The 26,014-nt window shown below is 41.6% G+C and overlaps 1 protein-coding gene across 16 annotated transcripts in view; it reads left to right on the plus strand.

The window, feature by feature from the left end:
- LOC122576008 (CUGBP Elav-like family member 4) overlaps positions 1 to 26,014 on the plus strand; it is a 557,322-nt gene that overhangs the window by 476,608 nt on the left and 54,700 nt on the right. For 12 of the 16 annotated variants that reach the window (XM_043745684.1, XM_043745688.1, XM_043745694.1 and 9 more), the window contains one exon: positions 7,725 to 7,850. In XM_043745684.1, coding sequence (XP_043601619.1) covers positions 7,725 to 7,850 — 126 coding nt within the window. Of the gene's footprint in view, positions 1 to 4,266; positions 4,339 to 4,904; positions 5,029 to 7,724; positions 7,851 to 26,014 lie in introns of those variants that run through there. The other 4 variants (XM_043745692.1, XM_043745689.1, XM_043745691.1 and 1 more) reach the window with 2 other exon arrangements.

The following is a 26,014-nucleotide window of genomic DNA, read 5'->3' on the forward strand; positions in this document are numbered from 1 at the left end:
TCATGAATACTCGGATAAGCGTAAAATTTAATCAAATATATTATGCACGTGCGCGTGTCTCTCCTTTTATGAGAATTAAATAATTGATGCTCATGAAACAATTTAGATGATTAATTTCCATGAAATATCATACCATCTTCCGTCAATATTAACTTCGCCTATTTAAATTATATATTCCTACTCTGTCATGCGGATTTTATTATTTCGTTTTGACGGATAACGAATTCGACGACTGGCGACTAAAGACTGACGACTTGTAAATTTCCTAAATGGAATATTTAAAGGAAGATATCAAACGGTTGAATAGGATTTAAACGATCGCGCAAGGCATTGCAAAAAAAGCTCTATTTTTACTGTATTTTTACCCATATCCTTATTGTTGCCGTTCAAACGGCATGAAACGCGACGAAATCCGGCGAAGATATTTGCACGCATAATGGAATATTGCGAATAAGCCGTCCAAATATCGGTTCCCAAAATTCACGGAAACATGAACCCAAAGAACGTTGTACCGAGCAATTCGGTGAAGTTGATGCTGGCCCTCGAAATCGTTCGCTCAAACGGCTCTGAATAGAAACGCGCACGAGAAGTAAATCGCGCAAAGGGCGGAAGGAGATCACGAGCAACCTAGGGGAAAGGGTGGAGCAAAGTATATGAGAAGACGGAGAAAGAGGTAGACGAAAGGATGTAGTATTCAAGGAGAGATACCGAAGAAGGAGGAAAGCGGGTTAGAGAGTGGCGTGCACGAAAAGGGGGAGGTAGTAGATGAGGAGGGGGGGCGTAATTCATATGCTAATCTGGCGTAGATGCCATTGTAATCTCCGGTCGCCTGCCTCGATGTGGCCCCACAAAGCCCCAGCTTGACGCGGATGCAGAAGGAGTGATCCAGAGCTTAACGCTGTCACTGCTTCTGCTTCTACCGTCTTACTGCAACCGGTATACCCCAACGTACATCACGCATCTGCGTAGTCGCAGACTTCAATCACTGTGTTATTGAATTTCGTCAACGACGACGATCCGTCTTCGATCCTCCCGCGACGTCATCTAGCGACGCCCGCGCCGGTATCCTTTTGTCGTCGCGTATCTATGTCTTCGTGCCGCTGTATGTTCTGCTATTCTTACGTGTCATCGCAGTCGTAGGACTGTCTTTGAAAAGATACCCCATTCACCCCTGCAAAGTGAATATGAAGAATTTCCAACGCTACTTCAAAGAAACGATACGCGAGGCAAAAAGACAAAATCGACGTTCAATTTTATATGAAGCATCCTGCAGTCGAACGTTATATTTCTTGATACGATCTAAGCGTAAGTAGCGTCGAAGCGGACATTTCGTGTATTACAACCTGGTGCGCGAACTCCACTTTGAAACATTTTCTTATCAAAGATGCGTAGCGTATTCTTTCGCATTCCGGGGCTTGAACGGATCGACTTTAATCGATAAACCTTCGACGTCGGTATCTTTTTCGGTACTTTTATTTGTATTTCGCCGGCGAACGATCGATGCAACTGCTCGTAAAGATGATTCGAACAATAAGAAACCTAAGTATGATTGATCGTCTCGCAAAAGCAGCCGGAATTAAGTGTACAACGACGAAAACAGATTTGAGAAATGCGTATCTCGCACGGAAGTTGTGCACGAACCCAAGGGTAGTCCAAGTTCCTGCGAGTGGATAAGGGTAGCTGGTGTACTAGAGCAGCTAGTTGAGCAAGTAGATAAGTTTCGATCCCTCGGCGATCCACCTTGCTTCCACCGCCATCACTCGCCCTACTATGTTCGAGCAGATAAACGTATCCTAGGATATCGGGACTCTCGAAAGCTGCCTTCATTGCTGGCAACTTTGAGTTAGCCGACGTGACGCAAGCGCCTCGGTCCGAAGCCGTTGCAAGAAATCCTTACGGATTATGAGAGGACGACGTGCTTCTTCGCAGTCCAGGGTAACGATGTGTCGTAAATAGCTACGGCGTAGGATAAAGTTACGTATGGGTCAGTAATTATAGCGTACTTAACAACCGGAAGCTCGTTAAGAGCGCACAAATTTGTACTAAATTAAATTAACAACCGGTAATCCTAAATTCGGTTGAACGTTTCACTATCTAACTTTTTACAGAATTTTTGCATAATCAAAATCAAAGCCTACGGTTCTAAAAATTCCGTACTGGTCTGCGGTATTTCTGATTATACTATACGTGATGTACCTGTATATGTAACTGTCATTGGCTGTTATACCTCCAATAGAATCAAGATCTCGCGGTTTTAGACACTGCCATATTCTTGGGTTGCCTACGTAGAATTTCACGCACGAACTGTAAGTGAAAGCCGCGTAATTAAAGGTTTCGTAATTAGCATTAAAAAGAAGCATATTGATACAAGCATTAGAAACGCTTGAATGAAAATTGCACAACTGTCGTTTCGAAGTTTGTTCAGATCGTTCCATGCATAATTCTCGAGGACCTTTAGAAAAACAAAAGTTTTGAAATATCGGAGAACCGATCGATTAGAAATAAAAATTGCACCGTAGGCTTCGTTGGCTATTATCGTAAAAAGAAGGTGTCGGTGAGCGTTCTTTCTGCCGCTGAACAAAAATAGCGAAAGAATACGCGCAAATGCTTGAGGAATTTTACGCGATGAGATACTTTTTAAGGGCACTGTCGAACGAAATGTTAATTAACACGTATAGTACGCTTCGACTATTTTTCTACTAAATTCACCGAGGTGACGAGAACACGATTTACCTTCAATTTTTCCACGTTTCCCAATATCATTTTCTTCGCCGTTTAATCGAATCAACGCGATAATAGCAGCAGATTAAGAAAAAAAAGAAAAAGAAAAAAAAATTGAAAGAAACGTTCATTGTGTTAGCGAGCCGGTGCGATAAAAGGAAGCACGGTGTCAAACAGTATGTTCGTTTTGTTCTCCGAGTCCGGCGAGAAGATAATTTCCCGAGGGTTAATTCCTTCCTCGATTTCTTGAAGGTCTTAGCCGAGAAAAGGGAACGCGAAGGGCACGTTAACACTTAGCTTGAGCGACAAAGGTCCAATTCTCGGTCCCCACGGTGTCCTGGCACGACAATGGGAACAAACGCTCGATGAAAAGTACTCGGGGCTAAAGGAACGAGAATTCCCTGTCAAGGAATGGCGGGAGGAAGTGTGAGAAAGTGAAGGAGGGTAGGCGAGAATGGGCAGGGTGGACGAAGGGGTAAGAATCCGTGGAGAACAGGGATGCAACGAGGCTGCAAGTCAGGCGAGAATCTAATTTCCCGAGACAAATCCTTAAATGTGCCCTGGAGCCTGGCTGGAAGGCGCGAGTCAAGCCAGCAGCTGGAATGAGCTCGCGTCTAGCAGCCGCGACGACGACCTTTAACTTGGTTCGCCAATTTTGCATCTCCATAACCTCGCGAGAACGCGTCATTAAGTTCATTCACGCGGGAAACGCGGTGAATCGAAAGCACGATCCGCTGCCACGTTATCCAAGGAATGTAAAATTTTGCGATAAAACAGTTACGCCCGACTGAAATTCTCCCTTCCAACTGTATCTCCGACTTTCAAATTTCCGGTTAATGCGAATATTGTTCCGTAATTGGAAGGCGATTCTTAAATGTACGAACAGAAGCCTGATTTTCGGAAATTTCAGCTTATATGGAAGGTATACGACTGATAATATGTGCGTGAGTTATTTGAAAATTTCACCCCTTACTGTATAATGAAAAGCTTTGCACGTGAAACAACGAACTCGTGGTTTCAAGAACTTTTCAAATGACTTATGTATTTCTTTTCATATCATGCAACAATTCATAATCTTTGGATCCACGTCAAGCGTATAACAATACGCAACATAACGCAATATACGAAATATAACGATATTCGAGTAGATTTTAACGTTTCTCATATGATTTCAGTGCCGAATCTACTACGTAACATTCTTCGAACATCGTCAAATGTTAACACATAATATCTGTTAAATTACCATAATAAATTAATCATCTGTTTCTCTCATTTAGCGATAATATCTGATCTGATATTGCGGACGGTATTTATAGTATAAATTTTCTATGGATCGTTAGGATGTGATACGGCTTTCGATCGGAACGATCGGGATAAACGAAATATGCCAGATCGTACAGTCAGGCTAAAGAGAATACACTAGATCGAGCATCGGCAGAGAGGGCATGTCGAATAGTGTTGCAAGGATACATATAGGCAACGACGACAACGAATGGTGTACTTTTGGGCCCAATGGCATTTCTTTGTTTCTGTTCTGTATTGCAGAGTGCATGATGGACGACGGGAGCACCAGTGCCATCTTCTGGAAGTAGGAGGCACCGGTGGCGGCCGCTGAAGGTAACTTCGACTTCCAGGAGATAGCTAGCTTCCTTCCAGTACCTCTATTCTTCTTCTCCGCAAATCGGCAGAAGGAGAACTTCTCTAAGAGAAAAAAGAAAGAAAAGAAAACGAATTTTCCTCTCTCATCACGCCATCACCGCTGATTCAGCCAGCACAGCTCGCCGCAAAGTTCATTTTGCTGCTCGCTAGTGTTTGACCCACAAATCCCGGCATTCCTTTACGAACTTCCCGTCCCTTCTTCTTCTGCGCTACTCTCCAATTTCTTAACCCAACGCACAACCGGCATATATCTATCAAAATTCCGAATACCGCAGGAAAAATATATTTTCCGTTTGGTCGAATTTTTCTCAAAATTACAAATTTTCCTTTCGATGAAAATTGACGAATTGGCTTTAAAAACACCGGCCATGATTCATGGACGTATCTCACGTTTGTTGCCAAGCGTTTTATCGATTTTTCCTTTTTTACGATAAAATTTTCCGCTCCTTGCTCGAATCTTAAACAGCGTAGAATCTTTTAGAGAGAGAGAGAGAAAAAAAAAAAGATATTCCTACCATTCGATTTTCGCGTAATTCGATCGATGCACGTGTCTTCCGCTGAAGACCATTCTCCGTCTCGAACTGCCGTTCCGTTCTTCCTAATCCATTTCATCCAAAAACACGGATATACAACGTGATACACTATAAGGTATTATAAATGATGTGCGTGCCCACATGCGTGAACCTTTATTTAGTAGCCGTAAACTTGTCGTTCGTGTTTTTGTTCTAGTTATTGCGCACAGGCGTTATCACACTGTTCAAACCTCGTTATCGCGGTATCCGCGTGGATGCTCTTAGAATCCTTGAATATCCCGTTAATTAATCTGGCCAGTCATTCCGCTTATTAAGGGAAGAAAGAAAATTGGTTTGAAAAAATGAACGATGTCTAGTGCGATCTTAGAGCGTCTACCGACCGTATCATACAGAGAACCTCTTTTTTTTATTCCGAAGGCCGAGTATGTCGTGTACCTCGTAAAATCCAGGCTCCTTAATTAATTCCAAATCCAATTTCACCTTATCCGTTCGTATGGGCAACCACCTTAAGCGTATATATATATAGACAACGTATATATATACACTCTATACCGCTCTTTACAGCTATGACCATAAAATAGTGGCTCGCTCGTTGGATGTGTTGTCTCGTTCGTTGTCGATGTGTTTTTTATCACCTTTGTAAATATTTTCTGATTATGATGTCAGCTACGTTTCTCTTATTGTATTACTTAGATATGATTCTATATGAAAACTTTTTTACCTCCTTCCAACCTTTCGATCCTTCTACCATGTTGCCAAAGACATCTTCATCAATTTCCTATTTGCCACGTCTTTTGTCACGTAGTCCCAGTCGATTTTGCACACCTACGATTACTTATTATCATTATTATACAGGGGTACACGTACACACAGGATACACATTCAGTGCAGATATTTCTAAGAAAGAACATTTTTATGTCATTGTCGACTGTTAAATTGATTGGTCTGTATCGACGGGCGAGGCAGGAAAAAGAAAAATGAAAAATTTTCAAAAATTTGCAAAAATTTGCAAAACCAGACATACCGAATTCAGACAGTCACAAGTCGTGTTTGCACAGAATTATGTCAAATGAATCGCTAAACTTTAGAATGGTAATATACGTACGTATGAAAGCAAACTGTTTCCCTAGCTTCGTAACTAAAAAAGACCTTTGTAATTCGGTAATTTTGTAAGATATATTTTTCTCATTTGTCAGTAGTGTGATTACCATGTACATGTCTATTTAAGAAAACAATTAAATTAATTAAACTTTCCTTTTTCGCGATATGAATTTTCTATGGTCCTTTGAACCTTGTGATACAAAGTGCTATCTGATCTCCATTGATCTTCAGATGACGTGTTATAATCTTTTCTTTCTACTGAATGCGTGCAATTGTCGTTCTCGCAAATAACAGCATTATAACTGTGAGTGATGCATTACGTAAAAATCGCTAGTAACGTGGAGATTCGTGGCTCGATTAGTATTATTAAACTTTTAGTACATTCGACGATCGTTATCGCGTAAATTTACAATGATTGAAAGGAAACAACAATATCTTGAACGAGTCTAATCTTTTCTCGCAATCGGTCCAGTCTACATGACAAATTGGAGACAGCTATAATTTGAAAAAGAACGTTCCCTCTACATAGGTCCTTTTTAGATTTGTCGAGCAAATAGATGGAGCTCTGAAAAGTTTAGCGACCAATCGTACAATTACTTCCTACATATTTTTGCAGCTAATTTACGCAGCAAAAGAAAAAATAAACGAACGGAGACATAATCAGGCCCAAATGTGCTCCAACGAAATAACAAATATCATCGGGATTATAGGACGATTCCTTTTACTTGTCATTCTTGCGTACAAGTTAGAAATAGCTGCAGATTGATAAAAGAATAATAAATAAGTGGCGTGTGACCCTTTATAAGCGATATGTTAACCTCAGCACCACGCGGAACACGCTGGTTGGTGGTATTTATTAAATTGTGCGATACGATTGCATACAGATTGCGATTAACATTACTATCACTGAGATACAAACTGCTCGCGAATCTAAGTGTAAACTTAAATCAATACCTAATTAATATCTATTATTAGTGTAAACTGTAGAGTAATACCTTTCTAAAGAGCACCGAAGACGAATGTTAATTTCGAAAGTATCGAACCACCGCCTAGAAGTTCCGCTCGTAGTTGAGTTGCTTGTACGCCCCATCTGGTTTTTACGCGAATCCCGTTTTTTCTACATCTCTTTCTTCGGCTTGTGGTGTAGGACGTAGGATTGAAATTGGTTGAATTAATTTTAATTTCCTTTAATGTCGTTATTTTTTACCTTCTAATTCCCGTTGAAATACATTATTCGTCTCTGTTCACACGTGTACGTCGTGCTACATACCAATGTCAGTATTAGGAACGATATTTTATTATATTTGTCATTTTATATCCGTTACGTATACCCGTATAGTGAACGCATATGTGTATACATATACATTCCTAAATGTAACGAAATGTTCGGCCGTTTACAGGCTATCGCGTAAATTTTCATATAACACAGATCGTATATGTATATATCTGTATACATATAAATATATATAGATATACATATGTATAGACATGTATATGTGTATCTATATAACCCTTATCTCCTTCCCCTTAGGATGGTGGATGCTGGTGTAACCGTGTAACTTTGTCGTTTTCGGTGTTAGCCGCAAAATCTCTTTTTAATGCCTAAAAAGCGCTATAAGCGAAATCCACCTCGATCCTAAAGCATACACTAACGTATTTCTTTGTATTTTTTCTCTGTTCTCTCTATTTCGACACGCGGCCGACCCGCAGACAGAAAGCTGTTCGTGGGAATGCTCAGCAAGCAACAAACAGAAGACGATGTCAGACAGTTGTTCACTGCCTTTGGCACAATAGAGGAGTGTACCATCCTCCGAGGACCCGACGGCAGTAGCAGAGGTGAGTAAAAAGAGTATCATTTATCTTTGAGTTTTGACACGGTTCCGTGCCCAGAGGAGGCCGAGTGTTTCTCATTCGACTTTCAATTCTACTGAAAATTTTACATTGGAATATTTGATTACGGAAAGTAGAAGTTTGTCCCGAATTCTTGACGCTCCGATCTTTCGCAATTACTTTTTTTCGAACTGAGTAGCAGAGAATAACTCTGTTTGGCGAAGGTTTTAAGCCTATCGAATACAAAGACGGATATGAAGAGTGTGTATAATAGCGTTATATTGGAAGTGAGAAAAATAAGAAACTAGGAGATAAGAGTATGACGATGTTATAAATATTCCGTACGCCGTATCCTAAACCTGCAAGATATCTTTTCATTAAATTGTGAATTTAAACGCGTACTTAAAAATTTGTACCGTATCGTTTTTGCACTCAGCCTGCGCGTAAACCAACGAGAAGACTTTTACAATCGGCATTTAAAGGTAGACAGAGTCTTGATCAAAGAATAAAAGGAAGTAAGAGACTTCTTTGTAATTTTATCGTTTCATCTTTTCATTACGCACGGTGAAATGAATTTCGTTATACGGCTGTGATGAGCCGCGGACCTTGCATCTCGCAGCATTTCCAGGCAACCGTACCTAGCACCGAAAGGAAGATCCGTAGGTAGAAAAGAATAAGGTTGATAAGGTAAAGATAAGCCAAGTTGGAAAAGTTCGTGGTGAGGGGACGGTGCAACGAATAAACAGTTATCTGAAAGGAAGCAATTGGCTCGAAGGGGTATCTCACTCGTGCAATTTTGATATCGATGCACGACAGAGAAAAAAGGGTGATTCGAGCACGATGGTATTTGAAGATTTGCCGCTACTGCGATGTTTATACCTGCTCCAGTTGCGAGATGGAAAGAGCGAGATTCACGGATCGGTAAAGATTGCCTCTGGAATGATGAACTGCAAAGGAAAGGAAAGAGAAATCGGAGGAAGCTCGGATGGTGCAGGAAAGGCAATAATTTCCGCTGGACGAGCCGGTGAAATTTAAATATTTTCGTATAAAAATGAAGGCCATGAGAAATGGGATGTCGGTCGAGTTTCTAGAAGGTTTAACAGCAAAGGAGAAGCAATCGAGCAAAACGATTAAAGCCAGGATATAAATAGCGAGGACGAGATATAAGAAAAGAAGAAGTAAGAAAGGGAACAGGAGACGACGCGACGGAACCAAGTAAGTACGAGTTACAAGAAGACGTAAAGGACAGGGAGGGTTAAGCGGACAACCGGGCAAACAGGTGCGAGTGTAATTAAATTCCAGGTTGAAAGTAAATCTTACTTTCAACAGTTAATAAGATTTTGATTCGCAGTCGATGACGTAACGTAGCAGCGATCGTCTTTGGAAGGAACCGAAAATTTGAAATGCGACGGGATCCTCGGTAGAAGAGATAAAGGCGCAGTACTCGAGGAAAGACCCTTGCGACGTTCCATGACACGCTGCGCTCCTTTGCTTTACGAACACCGAATCTCCTCTCTCTCTCTCTCTCTCTCTCCGCCTTCGTCGGTTTTCTCTGTCTCCGTCTTTGTCTCTGCCTCCCTCTCCTCCTTTCGTTCCTTAGACCCGTAGTATCGTAGTCTGCGTACCTACCGTTACCTTCGAGTCTTTTGGAGTCTTTATCGAAAAACGGAACGACGTTGCTTCCGCTTTTCAAGCTCTTTAATTAAAATTACACGAACGCAAAACATCATTGCGCTTCTTCGGATTGATCGGTAGCCTGGAACATTTCGCCGGTCGCTTACAAGGATTGCTAGTAATTTCAATGTCGACGTTTATTTCGCGATAAAAGGATGTTAGAAAAGGAGACTCGATCCATGAATAAAACTTCACAGCGAAATTGGTTTCATGGATTAATGGAACGGCGCGATAGACATCGATCGATACATTCTTTTCAATCGGAGTAATTAAGCGTTAGAGAATTCTGGAAAAATTCATTTCTCTCTCCTCCTTGCGCCAGCTGTTTCATAATTTCTAAATATTTGATCGATTAAAGCCCGAGCGTTAAACATCGCCAAGATACAATCTCGTGCGTCTAAAATAAAAAACCAATCTTCTCGGACGCCTGATATATTTAACAGTTCGGAATAAACTTGCGTTAATGAATTTAATTGCTAACATCCTTAAACGTCTGTAGCCAAGTTTCGATGGGCTGGATACGGTTTCTAGAGCGAAAGGCACCGATCGCTTATTCCCTGCAACTCTACCATTACATCCCTCGTCCTGGTTCCGTCCTGACGGAAACTTTCCGAACACGCTTCATCACCGGTCGCTTGGGTTCGCTCGAGTTTCATAACTAGCTAATCCGTTACGTAATAGAGAGATCAGGAAGATCTCTCCTCTAGGACTTCATCTGTATATCGCTTTAGGTCTACCGCAACAGCCGGTAGAGACGACGTATAGTATCCTAATCGTAAGCGAGCTTTATTTCAACTACGTTCAACTAAAGTTTTATTTCTCTGGCGGAGTTTATTCGTCGATAATTATTTGTAAAAAATAGTGATCGAAGGGGATCCCATTCAATTGAGAGTGCGATGAACAGATTATATATCGAGAGAATCGATATTTGTATTAATCGAATAAGCAAGAAAATGTCTACGAGAGAATGTAAAATTAGGAATTATAAGCGCTTAAGCGCAGCAAGTATCCTTCCGTTTCCTAGATTTTGTTAGACAACATCAGCCGAGAATTACAGTCTCCTTGAAAGTTATTGGCAGTCCTTTCTTTGTTTTCAAATAACTTCCCTTATCGGATGATACTACCTAGATTGGTAGTTCGAAAGGTAGCAAAAGACTTCTCGGTAACGAGGAGTTTAAGAAGGGAATTCGGTTCGACGACTTTATGGAAAGACACGACGATTGTCTTCGTCATCGTTCAGGCGGTCCGCATTCCACCAATGCCGCCATAGTAACGACAGACTCTTCGTCCAATTATTTTTCCCTCGCTTCGAAACATTTCAACACCACTTCAGCCAGCGAACTCGTTCTATTTTCTCGTTTCCGTGCCAACCTTTCCTCGCCTTGTTCCGTCTTCTCTCGATCCCTCTTTCTTCCTTTCGTTTCGTCCCTTTTCAATTCCTTTCGACTTCGTTTTTCGATGTACACAGGTCCCAACCGGGCCGTCCCCTTAACGCGGACCTCCACAGCTCGCATTATTTCAATTGTACGAGCAGCAATAATTCACCGCGCTAAGAAGATTATAAAATGTTTATGAATAATGGAACGAAATACTATTTGAAGCGGGTCCAAGGGTGCTTCTCTACACCAGGAGCGCGGGAGGGTTCTACGATGAGGTACTACCAACGCTAAAGCCAATAATGCTACGGAGCTACCTTTGAAAACGGGGAGGTGAACTCCTCTGTATCCGCGTATCCGCTTATTGTAGCACGCTATATCGTAAACGTTAAACGAATATTCGCGCAACGGAACAATTCCGTGTATTAACTTGTAATAACATTGCGTGCTTGTATTTTCAATTCCCCTTCCGTTTTGTTGGCAACCTTCACCAACCTGCTATTCATATCTGACCTCTCGACCGTCGACCGGTATTATATCATTTCTAAGTAGCTGTCATCGTCGGAAGACGCAAACAACGGGATTACATATTTCCTTCTTCCTCCTTCGGCTTCAACTATTTCATTGTTTATTAACAATAATTTCGTTCCGACGGAGATGCTTCTCTCCGATATCGTTTGATCAGGGCTCCTCGATCCTTCTCCGATGACCACTTCGCGCACTTCAAATAAATGATTACTGAAAATCTTCGTGATGACTTCTTGCGAGTTTTCTAATCCATTTTTCTCTATAAAACGTCGAAATCGACTATAACGTAAATACGTTGATCGGTTGCGTCTTCTCACGAATTTTCACGATCAATGTGCTTGCGAGCAAAGCGAACAATGTTATTTCTTATTTTATAACCGGCCATCGATCGAAACGAAAACGGTTCTTTTTTCTTTCTTTACTTCTTTCTTTTTTTTTTTTTTTTTAACAGGCATGACGTGCCAGGCGGGAAAGCATTTTCAATAACTCTCGTTCGCGTTTGATCATGTGACGTCAACGGATTAGAATGGTCCCGTTAACGACATTACTGACAGGAAATATGACAAATCAATAATTTCCTCGATCTAGCATTTTATGAGGGAGTATTAAACGGGCGATAGTTATCGATGATTAATCGTTCTCCTGTCACCTGCACGGGTTCGTCCGTCTGTTGTATGTATCGTGTCTTAACACGCATAACCAATTGGGAATTTTCCCTTTAACGCAACCACCGATGAAACTATTGTATCACGTGTCTTAAAGTCACTTCTTTTATTCTTCGAATCGTATAAAACTCACGACCTTCGAACTCTAGCCTCTGGAAGCTAAATCATGACTCTATTTTTGGCTAGAAGCTGTCGAATCGGAAAGAAAACGCGAGAATAGGGTACTGGCTTGAAAAAAAAAAACCGCCTACACAAAAAGATGGAACGACGAACAACGTGATCATTCTTAAAACAAACGCCTTACCCGTGCTAAACTGAATAATAGCCATTATACCGAATAGAACATCGTACTATGATTACTATGACGATTAAGGGAATAAGCAAGAACGCGCAGTAACGTCGATCGATCGATATAAGTGTGTTTCGATATAAAAAGAAGCTGGTTGGTATAGAGACAGAGCTAGCGACGAAACTCATTCGCACATTCGGACGTAACTTTAATTCGGCAAATTGGTATAAGCATAACGCGACGGAAGAGCGAAAGACAGATACCTGGCGATATTTCAAATGCCACGAGAAGGACACTAAATCAAAATGATGCCGCGAAATCGCCGGAAATCCAGACGCGGTAGCTTGAATGCAGACACACGAGTCCAAACGGTAAATCACGGGCAGCCTCGTCGAGTGGCTGTCGGAGAGTCCTGGTGCCTGGCTCTCGTCGTACGAAGCATTTATTAATCGCTCAGTTCCTAAATCCCGTGGCGCAGCTGGGCTCGAAATGTCTGTACGTATTGCAAAGTAAAGCGCGTGAGAGGGGACGCCGGGTCCTCTGGGAGAGGATTAGGTCGGACATATTGAGAGCTTCCACCCGAAAGCACCCTCCTTCTCGAGTTCCAACCCCTGTTGGAAAGGAGAGTGCAAGCTGAACACCGTCCGAACTGCTTATACAAGGAAAATTGTGGCTTTGCTGGCGTAAACACGCTACTATGTCGGACACTTCGCATAATTGTAAACCATGTTTGTCCTGATAACGTTCTATTACCGATACACCCTGTTTTCTATTTACCCCTGCACTCACATCGATTGTTTGATCGGATAATGCATTACTTGATATTACTTCCGTTTGTTCGTTATGAGTCACGATTACCGTGTACGATGTTAATTACTTCGATCGTATATTCTGTATACGATCATTCCATCAAAGATAGATTTGTCATTGGTCTGCTATGGATCTTTCTCGACAACTTAAAATTTTCATAGTCCTATTTGGCTATAATACATCGGTATCATTGCATAAAGATACTTTCACAGTTTCTTTCGCGTCTATGCCGCTTCGTAGTCTTCGGAAGTCAAATCACTATTTTCTAGATAGTGCCGCCATACCTGTCTCAAATAAACAAACCAATGACGTCTGATAGTTGGGTAACTTTTAATCATGTCACCAACATCAATCTCGTAAATATTTTTTCTGGTCAGAAGTAAAATAACGTTGGGCTAATTGCCTTCGTGAGTCTTTACGAGATACCAACGCTAACAATAACTCGTACATTGTACACGCATCGCACGGTTACTTGGATATTTAATCCGATAGTTTATTTCCGTGATTCGGTCCTCACGATGTTCATACGTATATTAAATCATATTCAAAGCCGAAATAAATATACACGCGGTATTTAATAACGGCCTCTTTCCAAGTTTAAATACTATTCGGTGATATGGAATTTATTTCACGATTTGTTTACTATAACGAAGAAAAAAGAGTACCCGGTCGCTGACAAACAAATTCATTCGTCGGTTAAATGAAACCTGTCAGTCGCTCGTATCGTTGATTAAATAAATTTCTGCTTATTACGTTATCAAATTTACGAGAAATTAAATCCCATATAAAACAGGATAAAAAGAGGCGGCCGGTAATTAAAATTGTCTTTGATTTAATCGCAAGTTTTTAATCACTTCACCGGCCCGTATAATTCCACTTGGTAATCCAGCATTAGCATTTCTAAAGTTACGACAAGTTTTTAAATGGAAAAGATATTTAAAATCCAAGCTGATTCGAACTGTTTGCAATTTCGATGAGATTTGTCAGCAGACGGTGCTTTACGATAACGCTTTTGATTTACCGTTCCCATGTCGGATGTCGTACCCGCTCGTGATAAATCAATAACGGTCCACTATGTTATTTCGTAAATTTATTCTTCCAGCGAGTGGAACATCGTGATCATAGGTGTGTCACACGAGTTCCGTTTGGAAGTTAATGGAAAGGAACGGCGGGAATTTCAAGAGGACTTGCTGAATAAATGTCGCGTAAGCAATTCGCGTGACCAACGGATTTCTTACGGCAATACGTTTTGTTTTAATATCAGAAACCTTTCATTTAACGATTATCAAATAGCATCGTGTTTCGAGTCACGCGAAACGTGCGAAATCTGATAAAAATCCGAGCCACGTCATCGAACCGCTCCCGACGTTGGCAAAAACCTATTAAGATCGAATAGGGTTAAATCGGTGGACGATGGTCCAAATGATACCAAGCTTGTTTGGCACCCTTTCGCGTTTTCGCGTGCGTGGATAAAAATATCATATTAAAAGTTCTATGTACTCTTCTTTGCGGAAAACCGCGCGAAATAATAAAACGATTTAAATAATTCGTTATCTCAACTATTAATAGCTCCATGTCGCACGCGCAATATAAGAAAATTATAAATTCGTACAACGCAAAAATCTAAATCCCGATTTATCAATTTTTGTATCGTTGTTTATACACGTATACGTGAAATTGGATTAACATTTCGTAACGGAAATTAATACAAAACACATAATATCGATATTCCATATATTTCGTCGATAAATAAATGTTTTTAAAAATATTAAAACGTGCAACTTTTATATTTAAACAGTTTTTTCTGTATATAAAACGATATGTACATTCGATTTTAATTTTGAACACCTTTTTATTGAAGAACAAACTACACGCTAAAAAGATGAAATATTGTTCTATTGTAAAGACTGTTTCATACATAAAACTCGTAAAAGTCGACGCTTTTCTTCTCAGTTGCGCTTAGTTTTATTTCTAAACAAAAAAAGAATTATTTTACTTTTTTAGGTCACCCTGAATATTTCATTCGATAAAGTTGACACGTGTAAATGTCGTCGGCTTCTTATTAACTTCAAAGAATATTTTTTAAGATGAAGATACGTTTCTAAAGTGTAATTTAGTTTCCTTAACGATAGAAATGTTTAATAGAGTGTGTGTCGCTACTTCGTTTCACGATCATAATATATTTATTATAACCTTCAGCTACTATCGTTCGATCATACATGACCTATGACCAGTTTCAACTATGTTTTCAAGATAGTAAGCGTGATTTACCTGTACTTCCTTGACCTATAATATTTACAAAATTATAATCGATATATAAATTATAAATTATAATCGATAATCACATTTTTTTTTTTTTTTGACAAAAATATTCTTTACTGTCTGTACAAAACGATGCCAGTTATACAATCATTTATTAATCTGTATAATTTACAGTTATTTTCAAAACGTACCAATAAAGAAAGTTACCCAAACATGGAAATCAGCTTTGGAAACATAATGTTTGCCAATTATAGTATTCGATCTCTGGAAAACTAAATCGAGTGTTACTCATTTGAAAAATTGAGTATCGACCGAAAAACGGTGCCGAGTTTTCACGTTACTACGGATAAAGCAAAGTAATGCCATTCCCCAAAAATAACTTCTATAAAGATCGAGTTTTATAACTTTGAAGTATTACTTCTCAAATTTCATTTACCAGGCAGATGACTCCTCCCCTGTATGTATACGGTGATTTATGGACCAGAGTGTACCTTTCCATTCAAAGTATTTCTCCTCTGCATCCAGTAGGATTGGACGACATTGTTTCTAGTCAAGGACATACAATTTTCTCGTTTCAGGATTGCAGACCTTCTGCATGGCCGAGTCTAAAAGCAGAATTCTTTTGTTCGCGCAGCTAGCAGCGCGAGATGCTGCTACTAGCTACCAGTTTTAATGTTCTTACGTTAATACGATTCCACCATACGAGACCGTGGATGGAAGATGATCGGTGAATAACGAGGGAGGAGGTTGAATGGACAGGTGGTCCGCTGGTCGAATGAATATATCTAACCTCGCGTCAAAAGTTTTGTCAATATTCGCGAGATTTTCGCTCGGTGTTGCTCGTAAGAGGGATCAACGGATGAAAAGGGAGACGGAGAAAAAGTTATAGGTACCCTAGTTCCCTTTCGCACGGCAGCTTTTGCCCGTCAACCGTAAATACACTATATTGCCCATAAACCTTTACAGTCGTGCATTACCCATCCCGATTCGATGTGCCCCTCCCAGCTCGTTCAGCTTTTCGTTCTGCGTTATCGAATAACCGACGTTGGTCGGCTTAACCAGAACGTTTTAAAGCATCGCTTCTTCCGCTTCTCCGATTTTTACTTCGTCTTCTCCCTTTCGCCGCATATCCCTTTTTATAAACATTCGATCTTTCGTTCGTAGCAAACTTACTTCATGATATAATTACGGGTTTGTCGATTGTTCCCAAGTATGTTATTTCAAACATTCCCCAGCAATTAAAATAAAGCTATGTAGTGTGTACGAAGAATGTAACCAAACGATTGAAATCAATCGGCGACCTTGCCGTGTAATGTTTATTAACCGTGTTTTGCTAGTCGAATAGCGAAAACGTCAGAAATATCAGCCGATAGTGAAACATGGAAAAATATTGCGAGGCGCAACACGCTACAAGAACGTCGAAATTGTTGAATGCTTTTATAAAAATATTGCAATTGTGTGTATACTGTGGTAATATTTTTGTTGTACGTGTACCTACGATGCAAATTTTATTCGAAATATCGTAATAGTGTTGCATTAACTACCGCACTATCTAATTCGATATATTGCAATAACTTTTTTCAAAATTGCTACTTCAACTGATCAACCTATATACCGTTAGTTTTTTTTTTTTTTTATTAGCTCATGTTGTCCTACTTCCAAAGGAGCTTAAGCGCGTAGGATGATATTCAGAAATATGGGCAAACAGAATCGTAACGTCGAGTTCCTCCGACGATAGTAATAATATCATTTATAACGTAACTACGAGGACAGTGTGGTTGCGTGATAGTCTAACATCTCATTAAGCCAGGAACGCCATTTTCGTAACATTTAGGACATAAATGTTACAAGCTTTCTGCTCAACGACGCACTGGAAATCCATTACTACTGTCGTGTCCCCTTGTCCAGCCAGTGTGACCATCGGCGTTGCAACAATGAGCACGCGGTAATTGTAATCTAAAGTTTCGTGACACACGTCGTTCCATCAAAAAAAAAAAAAAAAAAAAAAAAAATCGGAACCTAACAGCAACGAGCTGGCCAACACAATGAATACCATAAAATTACTGCTTCGTTCATTTTTACTGTCTTCGCAACGTTACACTCCGTCTCTATGGATATCCGAATAAAATTTCGGGATCTTTGATACAGCCATTGTCGCGAAGAACGCAAAAATTTCGAGTGCAGTCCAGATGAATTTACTTTAACTGCCAAGCGACTGATTGTTCATTTTTTTAACACGTTCTCTTTCCGTCTTTATATATACAACAATCGAATACGTTAGAAAGTGTTCATAGAAATTTAATTGGAAGAGCGGAACTGTGTGTTCGGCAGAATGGGCAACATTTTCAGCAATTTTTGTAATAATAAACTTTATGATTACTTCATATTATTTCATTATGTACTCCTAATCTTCCGTTACGGCAAAAACAAACTTAAACTGCGATAATATCCATCGAGGCAACGATCTACAGTGAGATCCGTTGTAACGAGACGCGATAAAGTGCGCGCGTACCGAGCGAAAATTCAAAGTCGATTTTCTCGAAAACAAAGCCTCGAACGAAAAATTTTTATTCTATATTTTCGATCTCTTTTTTCGCGTAGAATCACCCCCTTTCCGCTTGTACCACCAGTTACCAACCACCCTGTATATATATATATTTATTTATTTTATATATATATACATACACATTTCGTAGGCATATACTGCCATAAATTTTCATATGCAATTTTGCAAACGCTGACATGCTCGATCAAGGGTATGACGGCATTAAACGTTTCACATTCTTCCACATTTCCTATCTTGAGCCGGCATTGAATTCTCCCGTTGTTATGCGAGCTGCCTTCCAGACTTTTACAAGATGACTAAGAAAACCCATAATGCACGACCCGCTGCTGATACTGGAAATTTAATAATCCATCTTGCATCTTTCGTAGAACTTGACGGTTGATGGATAACGTATATACAACGGCGACCAATGTCATAATCGTAACAGGGAATTTTACGAAGAGTTTTACCACTCAAGACTTCCCTTCGTTTTCATGCTATTCTGCTCGTGGATGCCTCGTTATGACGGATTCACGACCCTGCAACAACGACTCCCTTAATGATGACGTGTCCCATGTTTATCGTATAATGGAAAAAGCTGCTGGCTTTTCACGCGATTAAAGGGTCGTAACCGCTTGCACGAAACAGCCTCCGTAGTTTTCATTTTCGACATTCGTTGCGTTAAACGAAACGATGGGAAGTTACGGTGCTTTTACGCCATTGGACGAAATTCGCTTCTTATGCGTTTATAAAGAGCTATTAAGAGACATTTTCATTTTTCATAGCACAAGCATTAATATACGATGGTCCGTGATGCATCGTGTTTTATAATTATTTCGTAAACGTTAAAAACTAAACGTGGAATTAAAAACGCACGTCTAAATAAAGAATAACACCTGAAACCATCCAGAACGAAACTCATTGGAAAAATAGACGGTTGAAAGCGTAAAGGAAATCTAGGTAGCGAAGAAGATAAAAAGCCAGCCGAGCGATCGAATAATATGATCGCATTTCCATCACGTCTGTCGTTTAATTTCTCGTGGTAGAGTAAACGAACGTTCGCGAAACTGATTATTGCGTCCGATTACCTACAGTCAATACGCATGTTGCATGGATATTCATAGTTCCGTTCGTATATTTTCATCCAGCAATCCGTGTGTAGAGCGTGTATACAATAACAGATTTCGTCACCAAAGGAAAATTCGTGTATCCGTCATCCGACCGAATACACCGTTCCAGTTTACAATCTTTGACGATCGAAGTTATCAGACTCGTTCCTCGCCCCCTAACAAATTTAGGTAACGCCGTTCGATCAAAAACGAAATTCCGTAACGTTCGTTATATCCTTCTTTGACACGATCGACCAATTATTTGCGACGGGATAAAATTTGCCACGCGTTATTAGTCCGTCAAATTCGAACCGAAGAGAAAGCACATTTCGTATGCACCCACCGAAGTACTAATGCAATCGCTTTCGAGATACGACCGTGTAATATCCATTGGCCTTGTGAAATCCGAGAGGCTTACGCAGGGAGAGAAAGCTGGTCCATAGTGCGTAATTCGCGCGGTAAGGCAAGTTTCGCGGACAAACGCAATTGCCCGATTGTTCGGTCTGAACGTAAACGGCGAAGTTGCATTGGCGAGAAGCAACCGGTAATCGGGACCGCAACGTAGCGGGAAAATAGAGCGCAGCGAGCGTGGCAAAAGCGGCGGGCGGCGATGCGATCAAACAGACGGAATTACTAGGTACAAGTCGTAGGACGCGGATGATTGGATTGCTCCGCGAAAGAGGCGACAGAGAGAGGTTTTGGATAGAGCTGGTGGATAAAGAGAGTCGGAAGGGGCGGTGAGAGACGGGGAGGGGAGGGGGGGGGGCGAATGGCAGGTAGAGCGACAAGCGACCAGCCGTCGTCAGGGTTTATATGCCCGTGCCGCGCGTATATGCGTATGGCGTTTTCTATGCACGCGTGCACGTGTGTGTAGTGCACGTGCCCGCAGAAACGGTGGTGCTCGCGCGCACGCGTTTCGTAAATGCACGTTAATCCGCCTACCGAGTACATTTGCGGCGTTGGTACCGCCCATCGAACCGTCGAATTTTCGTTTCCTCTGTAAAGCTCTCTGTTTGCCGCTCGAACGGGAAAGCAGTCGGTGGATGCACACGCACGCGTACACGTAGAATAGCGCTCGTACACAGGGACACAGGTGCGGCAGAGAGTCGCCGCTGGCAAATCCTGCAAACGATTTTAGCTTTTACTTGAACCTTTTTTTTTTTTTTTGCACACCGAGGACGATGGATGTCGGACGCGCGCGGAGAGAGGAAAGGAGCGGACGAAAAATGAATTTATAGTTTAAACTCCCTGGCTTAATCTTGGGACTGTTTAATTCGCGTTCTTCTTCCGGCGATATTTACCGGAAAATGATTAAAACACTAAATTCGTATCCTTTGCCTCGCAACAACGTCGCGTTCGTGCTAATCGTTCGATTATAGTTCCGATTCGACGGAACCAGCTAGCGCTTGGAATAGAGTTTGCACTTTAGAACGAAAGTTGTACGCGATATCTTGTTATTCTTTGTCTCCTGTTTTAAATTATGTTCGTACTGGTAACCATGTCTTCGTGTACAGCAGCTGTTAATGTTTTGACGCGACGCGTGCGTCACCGGCGTTACATATTCAGTGGACATAACGTATGCGTCATGCATCGTGCGTCGTGCGTTTAGACGTAAGCAAGTATTTATTAAACATTTGTACGTACACTGCGCCACACACAGGAGGATGTAACGCGCGTGGATGTGTAGTGGACGAAGCTCGATCCCATAAGCCTCAGGGGCGTCACAATAATTATAAAACTACGGGCAGCAATTGTTCGAACACCCTCGAATCGCGGGTCAGCCTCGAAACTGCTGCCCTGGAGGTTTGCAATTCACCCTCGATTTAAATCCACCCTCGGCTTCTCTCTTGATGCCGCGCTCTCCTCCTCTGTTCCTCTCTCTTTCCATTCCGGCTCCATTTTTACCTGAAACTATATTTTTTTCCTTTTTCCCTCGTCTCTCCATCCGTACCCTTGTGCCTTTCTCTTTGTTCATCGTGCCATCTCTCTTCGTCTTCCTCTCTTTCTCTCTCTCTCTCTCTCTCTCTCTTTTACGCGCGTTCTCGCTTGCGCGCTTCGTGCGTGTTAGTCATCGTTTCATCTCGATTCGGTGCAATAGCGTCAAAGTCGACGCTTGTTACACACGTTCCATCCATGCGTAGAGGCCCACGCCCAGTCGAAAGTCGAACAGAATCGACGAACCGGAGCGGAAAAAGTTTCAATGATTATATCTAAACTTTATTTCCCTGTGCGGCCAACTTCCTGGATTTCAGCGGCTGCTCGCGCGAGTTACCACGCTTCGTGTTTGATGCGGTGCCGAAAAACTCTTTCTTACTTTCGCGTTGTTTCGTCAGTGGTTCTTGACGACAAACGGTAAGTTTCGAATAAATGTTCATCCAGCGACGGCTAAAGCGAGAACAACATCGTCGAGTTTCACGTGAACGTCAGGAAATTCGTGAGATTCGTAAGTTTAACGCGAACTACTGGGACTAACGTCCAATCGCAGCCTGCCTTTGTAGTCATAGGGAGATGCTCGTCGAGCATCGAATTATTTTTCCGTTATTTTCTGCTTCGGAAATGAATTTAACGGGTTATGCTGGCGATATTTCTCAAGCTGACCTTATCCAGGATCTTAGGTTGGAAAGAGGATATTAAAGGTCGCGGTGGCTCGTAAAGCTTGGAAAATGAGGCGTGGAGGGGTTTGCGGACGGAATTGCCGGGCCACGGTTGGCACACACTGAAAATCCAACGGCCGTGATTGCACGGTAATTCTATTAGGCGGTCGTGCGTTTTACGTGTTCCAGGGCGCGCAGGAAATTGTGTTTTTAATTCTGCCTGCTAAATCAGCCGGAGCTAAACAAGTATTAACATTTCTGTGCGGCCAGTTAGGGGCGCGCCGCGGCGGTGCGCGTTGCTCCAAGGTGCAGGGAAAAAAAGGAACGAAAAGCGATAACCAGTGGGGAACGTAAGGGAAAACTCTGGAGCGTAGACAAAGCCGAAACGAGGCAATCTGGTGCGCCTGTGCGCCTGTGCGCGAGGATTCGGACCTGTGCTTCTCCTGTCTGCCGCGTCTCTGTGTAAGTAAGTACATATACACGCGTGTACAGGCGCTCGTCGCTGCCTGCTTGCGAAAGTCAAAACGTAATACGATTAACGGACATTAAATTGAAATATCCCTTGTGGGAATTCGCGGCTTCTCGCGTCGGCGATTTGCCGTGATGTTTTCTGCCGTTCTGTTTTTTTCATTCGGCGTCTGCCACTCCGGTTCTCCGGCATCGCGGCCCTCTTTGTCTCTCCCGTCTACGCGTACACCTACATCTATCTACCTGGATGTTACGAGGGAAAAATCGCATTTTCTCTGTGACATTGTCGAAAGGGCAGACTTCGTGTTGGGGAGACAGGTTGGAACGTTGGTAACGTTGGTGAATTTGATTTGTCTGTCGGGCGAATAGACGCTCACGCCGCACCGTAATATCGAGCGACATACGCGTTCAAGATATTTAAATAAAACAACGCACGCTGTAAACGCGGGGTAAAAGTCGAAGGGGGAATAAAAGGGTCGAAGTCGTGGGTAACGATAGCAAAGAACATCGATTCGAGGGAATATCGAGATCGATCGTACAGAAGATACGCTCTGTGAAGTAAGGGTATTATAAAAGTTAATTGAGATAGACGGTTATGCTACGAAAATGGTGAAGTCTGTAGCTGCAAAAACACCGTGAATAGTTTTCACCGGTGAAAATGTATTTGTCCGTTTCGGAAAGCTATGTTCGTGATAAAAACTAAAGGAAATGGAATGTTTGCCTTGCATTTCAGTTAATATCGCGAAATAAAATATTCCACTTTTTCTCCATGTCAACAGGAGGAAAGCGAAATATCGTTAAAACATCCAAATATTTTATTTCATACGTACGCTACCGTCTATTAATCCTGCTGGAGGGTCGACGATTTTATCCAAATATTGGACTTGAACCGGTAATCCGTTTAATGGATATTTGGCTGGTAAAACGTAGGTCGTATAGGATATTAACGTCGAAATGCAAAGCAATAAACGGACCTTCTGAGTAAAGATTAAATCGGAATACCATTGATATACACGGGATTCACGATTTCAAACGTGAATATTAAATCGACAGGTACATACATGTGTCGTCCATGATGCTTATTCATACATCTATTCGAAGACCAGTCGCTTCGTTTCTCGTTTTTTTTTTTTTTTTTTTTTTTTTTTTTTTTTTTTTTTTGCTGAAAATTATCTTGTCGTTGACGTCATAAGTCCTATCAATTGGCGATATACGAACAACAACGGACGATCTTACAAACAGGAGGCGATTGTCATATTCTCCTGTCAACCAACGCTCGCGCTTCGTCTCTCTACTTGCACAGTTCCGTGTTAACAGATTTATTCTTTATTGAAATTATTCGCTTTCGGCCGATCGCGATCACGGTTACTTGGCATTATAAACGAAACACTCTACCCAGGAAGGGTAAAAGGCGGGTGAGATGGGCCACTACGTGACACGGACACGAATCGCGACATTAATACTAAGCGCTCCTTTATTTTCTTTTACGTTCCGACCAGGACGCGACGACCGCCTCGACGAATTTTAACGAGAACCTCGTCTCCGTCCTTGTGAAAATTTCTATCCTCCTTCGCGCACCGTTTCCTCCCAATATTATCGCGTTCAGCCTTTCTCTTACTTCGTCCCTCTACTTTTGTCCTGTGATTTTACAGCTTGTGCTTCCCCGTACGTCTCGCTACACGATTTACACTCCGTCGATGGAGCCCGTGCGATGGAGAATTTTATGACAGCTTCGTGTCCTCTCTATATTCGAATCGTACCGCTACTCAACACTCCTCGAATTGATCACGTTTTTTGCATAGACTATCCTATCGCGTGGGATACTGGGCAGAGGCATGACCAACGTTAACCACTGGCTCTCGAAGTCTGTCGTTAACATCCAGTCGAAATATAACCTTTATTAGCATATACGTGTCGCGAAATAAATTACGTGAAAGGAAATAATGTAATCTACCGTTTAAAAGTATCTGGACATTTGATCCTTATTTTCGATAATCTGTATTTCTAATGAAAATAAAGAAAAATCACGCTATGCTTGTAGACTACAGAAGAGATTATGTATAAAATGTCTGGAGAATAGTTGACGCATTACAATTAGATAAATAAAGGAGAAGTGAATTTGTTATTATTAAATTTCAGTATGGGAAAAGCTTATCTTCTAGAGAAAAGAAATACGCACGCCACTGTGGGGCTTGCTACCGTGGCTTCGCAGCTCGTAGTAATTCTGTTCGATCCGCTCTCTACCCTGATATACGAAGGAACGCCATTTTTCGGGGGCAATGGCACGTTCCCCGCTGATGAAACTATAGGGCGAGGACACTATGGGGACGAAGGATCACCGAAAGGAAAATCGATGTAGCGAATGAGCTTTGAACGTAGCAGCTTGCCACACTATCGCTACGTTGGGGTAACTTGTATTAGCGAGAATTCTGTGCCACGTAAGCACAAATGGGGTGCCGAGGAAACGTGAATCATACCTAAAATGTGTACCGGATACCGCTTCGTTATTCCACAAAATATTTCGACTCAGTTTCCTTAATGAGCCAAATCTTCATTTCAAAAATAATAAGAGGAATTTCAATATTCTACATAGATATGTTTCGTTATCCTATACGAAACTAGGTGTTCATTAAAATCATACGAGTAACGAAAAGCACGTTCGACGTTCGATCAATATCCAGCGATACCTTCCAGTCGATTGAACGAATATCGAAAGTTATCTGAACGTCGATTTGCACTCAAACCATTATTTCCTACGCAACTAATTCGTTTTAAGTGTCTATAGTAGCAACAAACGACGTTGGTAAATCAAATCCGCGATAAAACGGTTAAAAGGATTCGAAGTTGTATAGTTTTCGCGGTTCGATCATTTTTCTATCGACCTAGGAGAACGAAAGCGCTATTCGGGAGAAACGGATTAACAAATGTCAACATTTAAAAAATAGACTTTAATAGGGGACGGACGGTGGTTCTGTTTTAATGTATTTACAGAAGGAACGAGTCGGTCGAAGGGAAAGAAAGCCACCGTCTTTTCCACATCCGTTTGTAAGGGCGCGACTGTAAAATGCGAGGGTGTTCGACCCTCCTCTCTTTGGAGCTAACCCTAAATGGCAGTTCGCCAAGTGTGCTAACACCCTCTTCTGCACATGCAGGCGCCCTCTTCTGTCCTCCTCTCCCCCTCGCCCCTACTCTACCCTCCTCTCTCATTCTCTCCTCCTCTCTCTCTTCGCCACCACCCACCCTTTAACGACACGCACGCCAGGTCCCATTCAATGCGCCGGCTACACGCACTGCACACGCGGCTTTGCACACAATGCTCGCAAACACTATGCATTCGTAAACATGCGTAAACAACAACGGCGGTTTCACACCTAAGGTACAAACCGCCCTGAAACTGCACGGTCGGTTGCAGCGCGTAGGATGCTATTACGGATTGCAGTTCACTTTTAGATTAAACTCGCGTAACTTCCTATTCGCTATTCCTCGAATCAATTTAGTTAGACACGGAATCGGTTAAATCCGACTCGTTTCACAAGATTAGATTAAGCATTGTTCGTAATAGCGAGGCAATTTTCTAATTTCATCTCGGTCGAATTTTTCTATCTCATCGTAGATTCACAGATTCGTACACTCATAAATACTAACGTTTCTCGAATCGTTATATCAAATGAAAAGCCAGTACGTTGTTATTTCGCATTTTTGTTGCGACTTTTTAACAAACCATTTGAGTTCATCGAGTATATCGAGGTATTTTTTCTCGTTTCTACGCATAGGATACACCAGGCAGCGTTTTGCGCAAAAAATTCCCACCCTAAGCCGCCCTTTCTATAAACATTTGATCCCTGTGTCA

Source organism: Bombus pyrosoma, linkage group LG15 (assembly GCF_014825855.1).
Source record: "Bombus pyrosoma isolate SC7728 linkage group LG15, ASM1482585v1, whole genome shotgun sequence".
In the NCBI taxonomy this organism is placed as follows: Eukaryota; Metazoa; Arthropoda; class Insecta; order Hymenoptera; family Apidae; genus Bombus; species Bombus pyrosoma.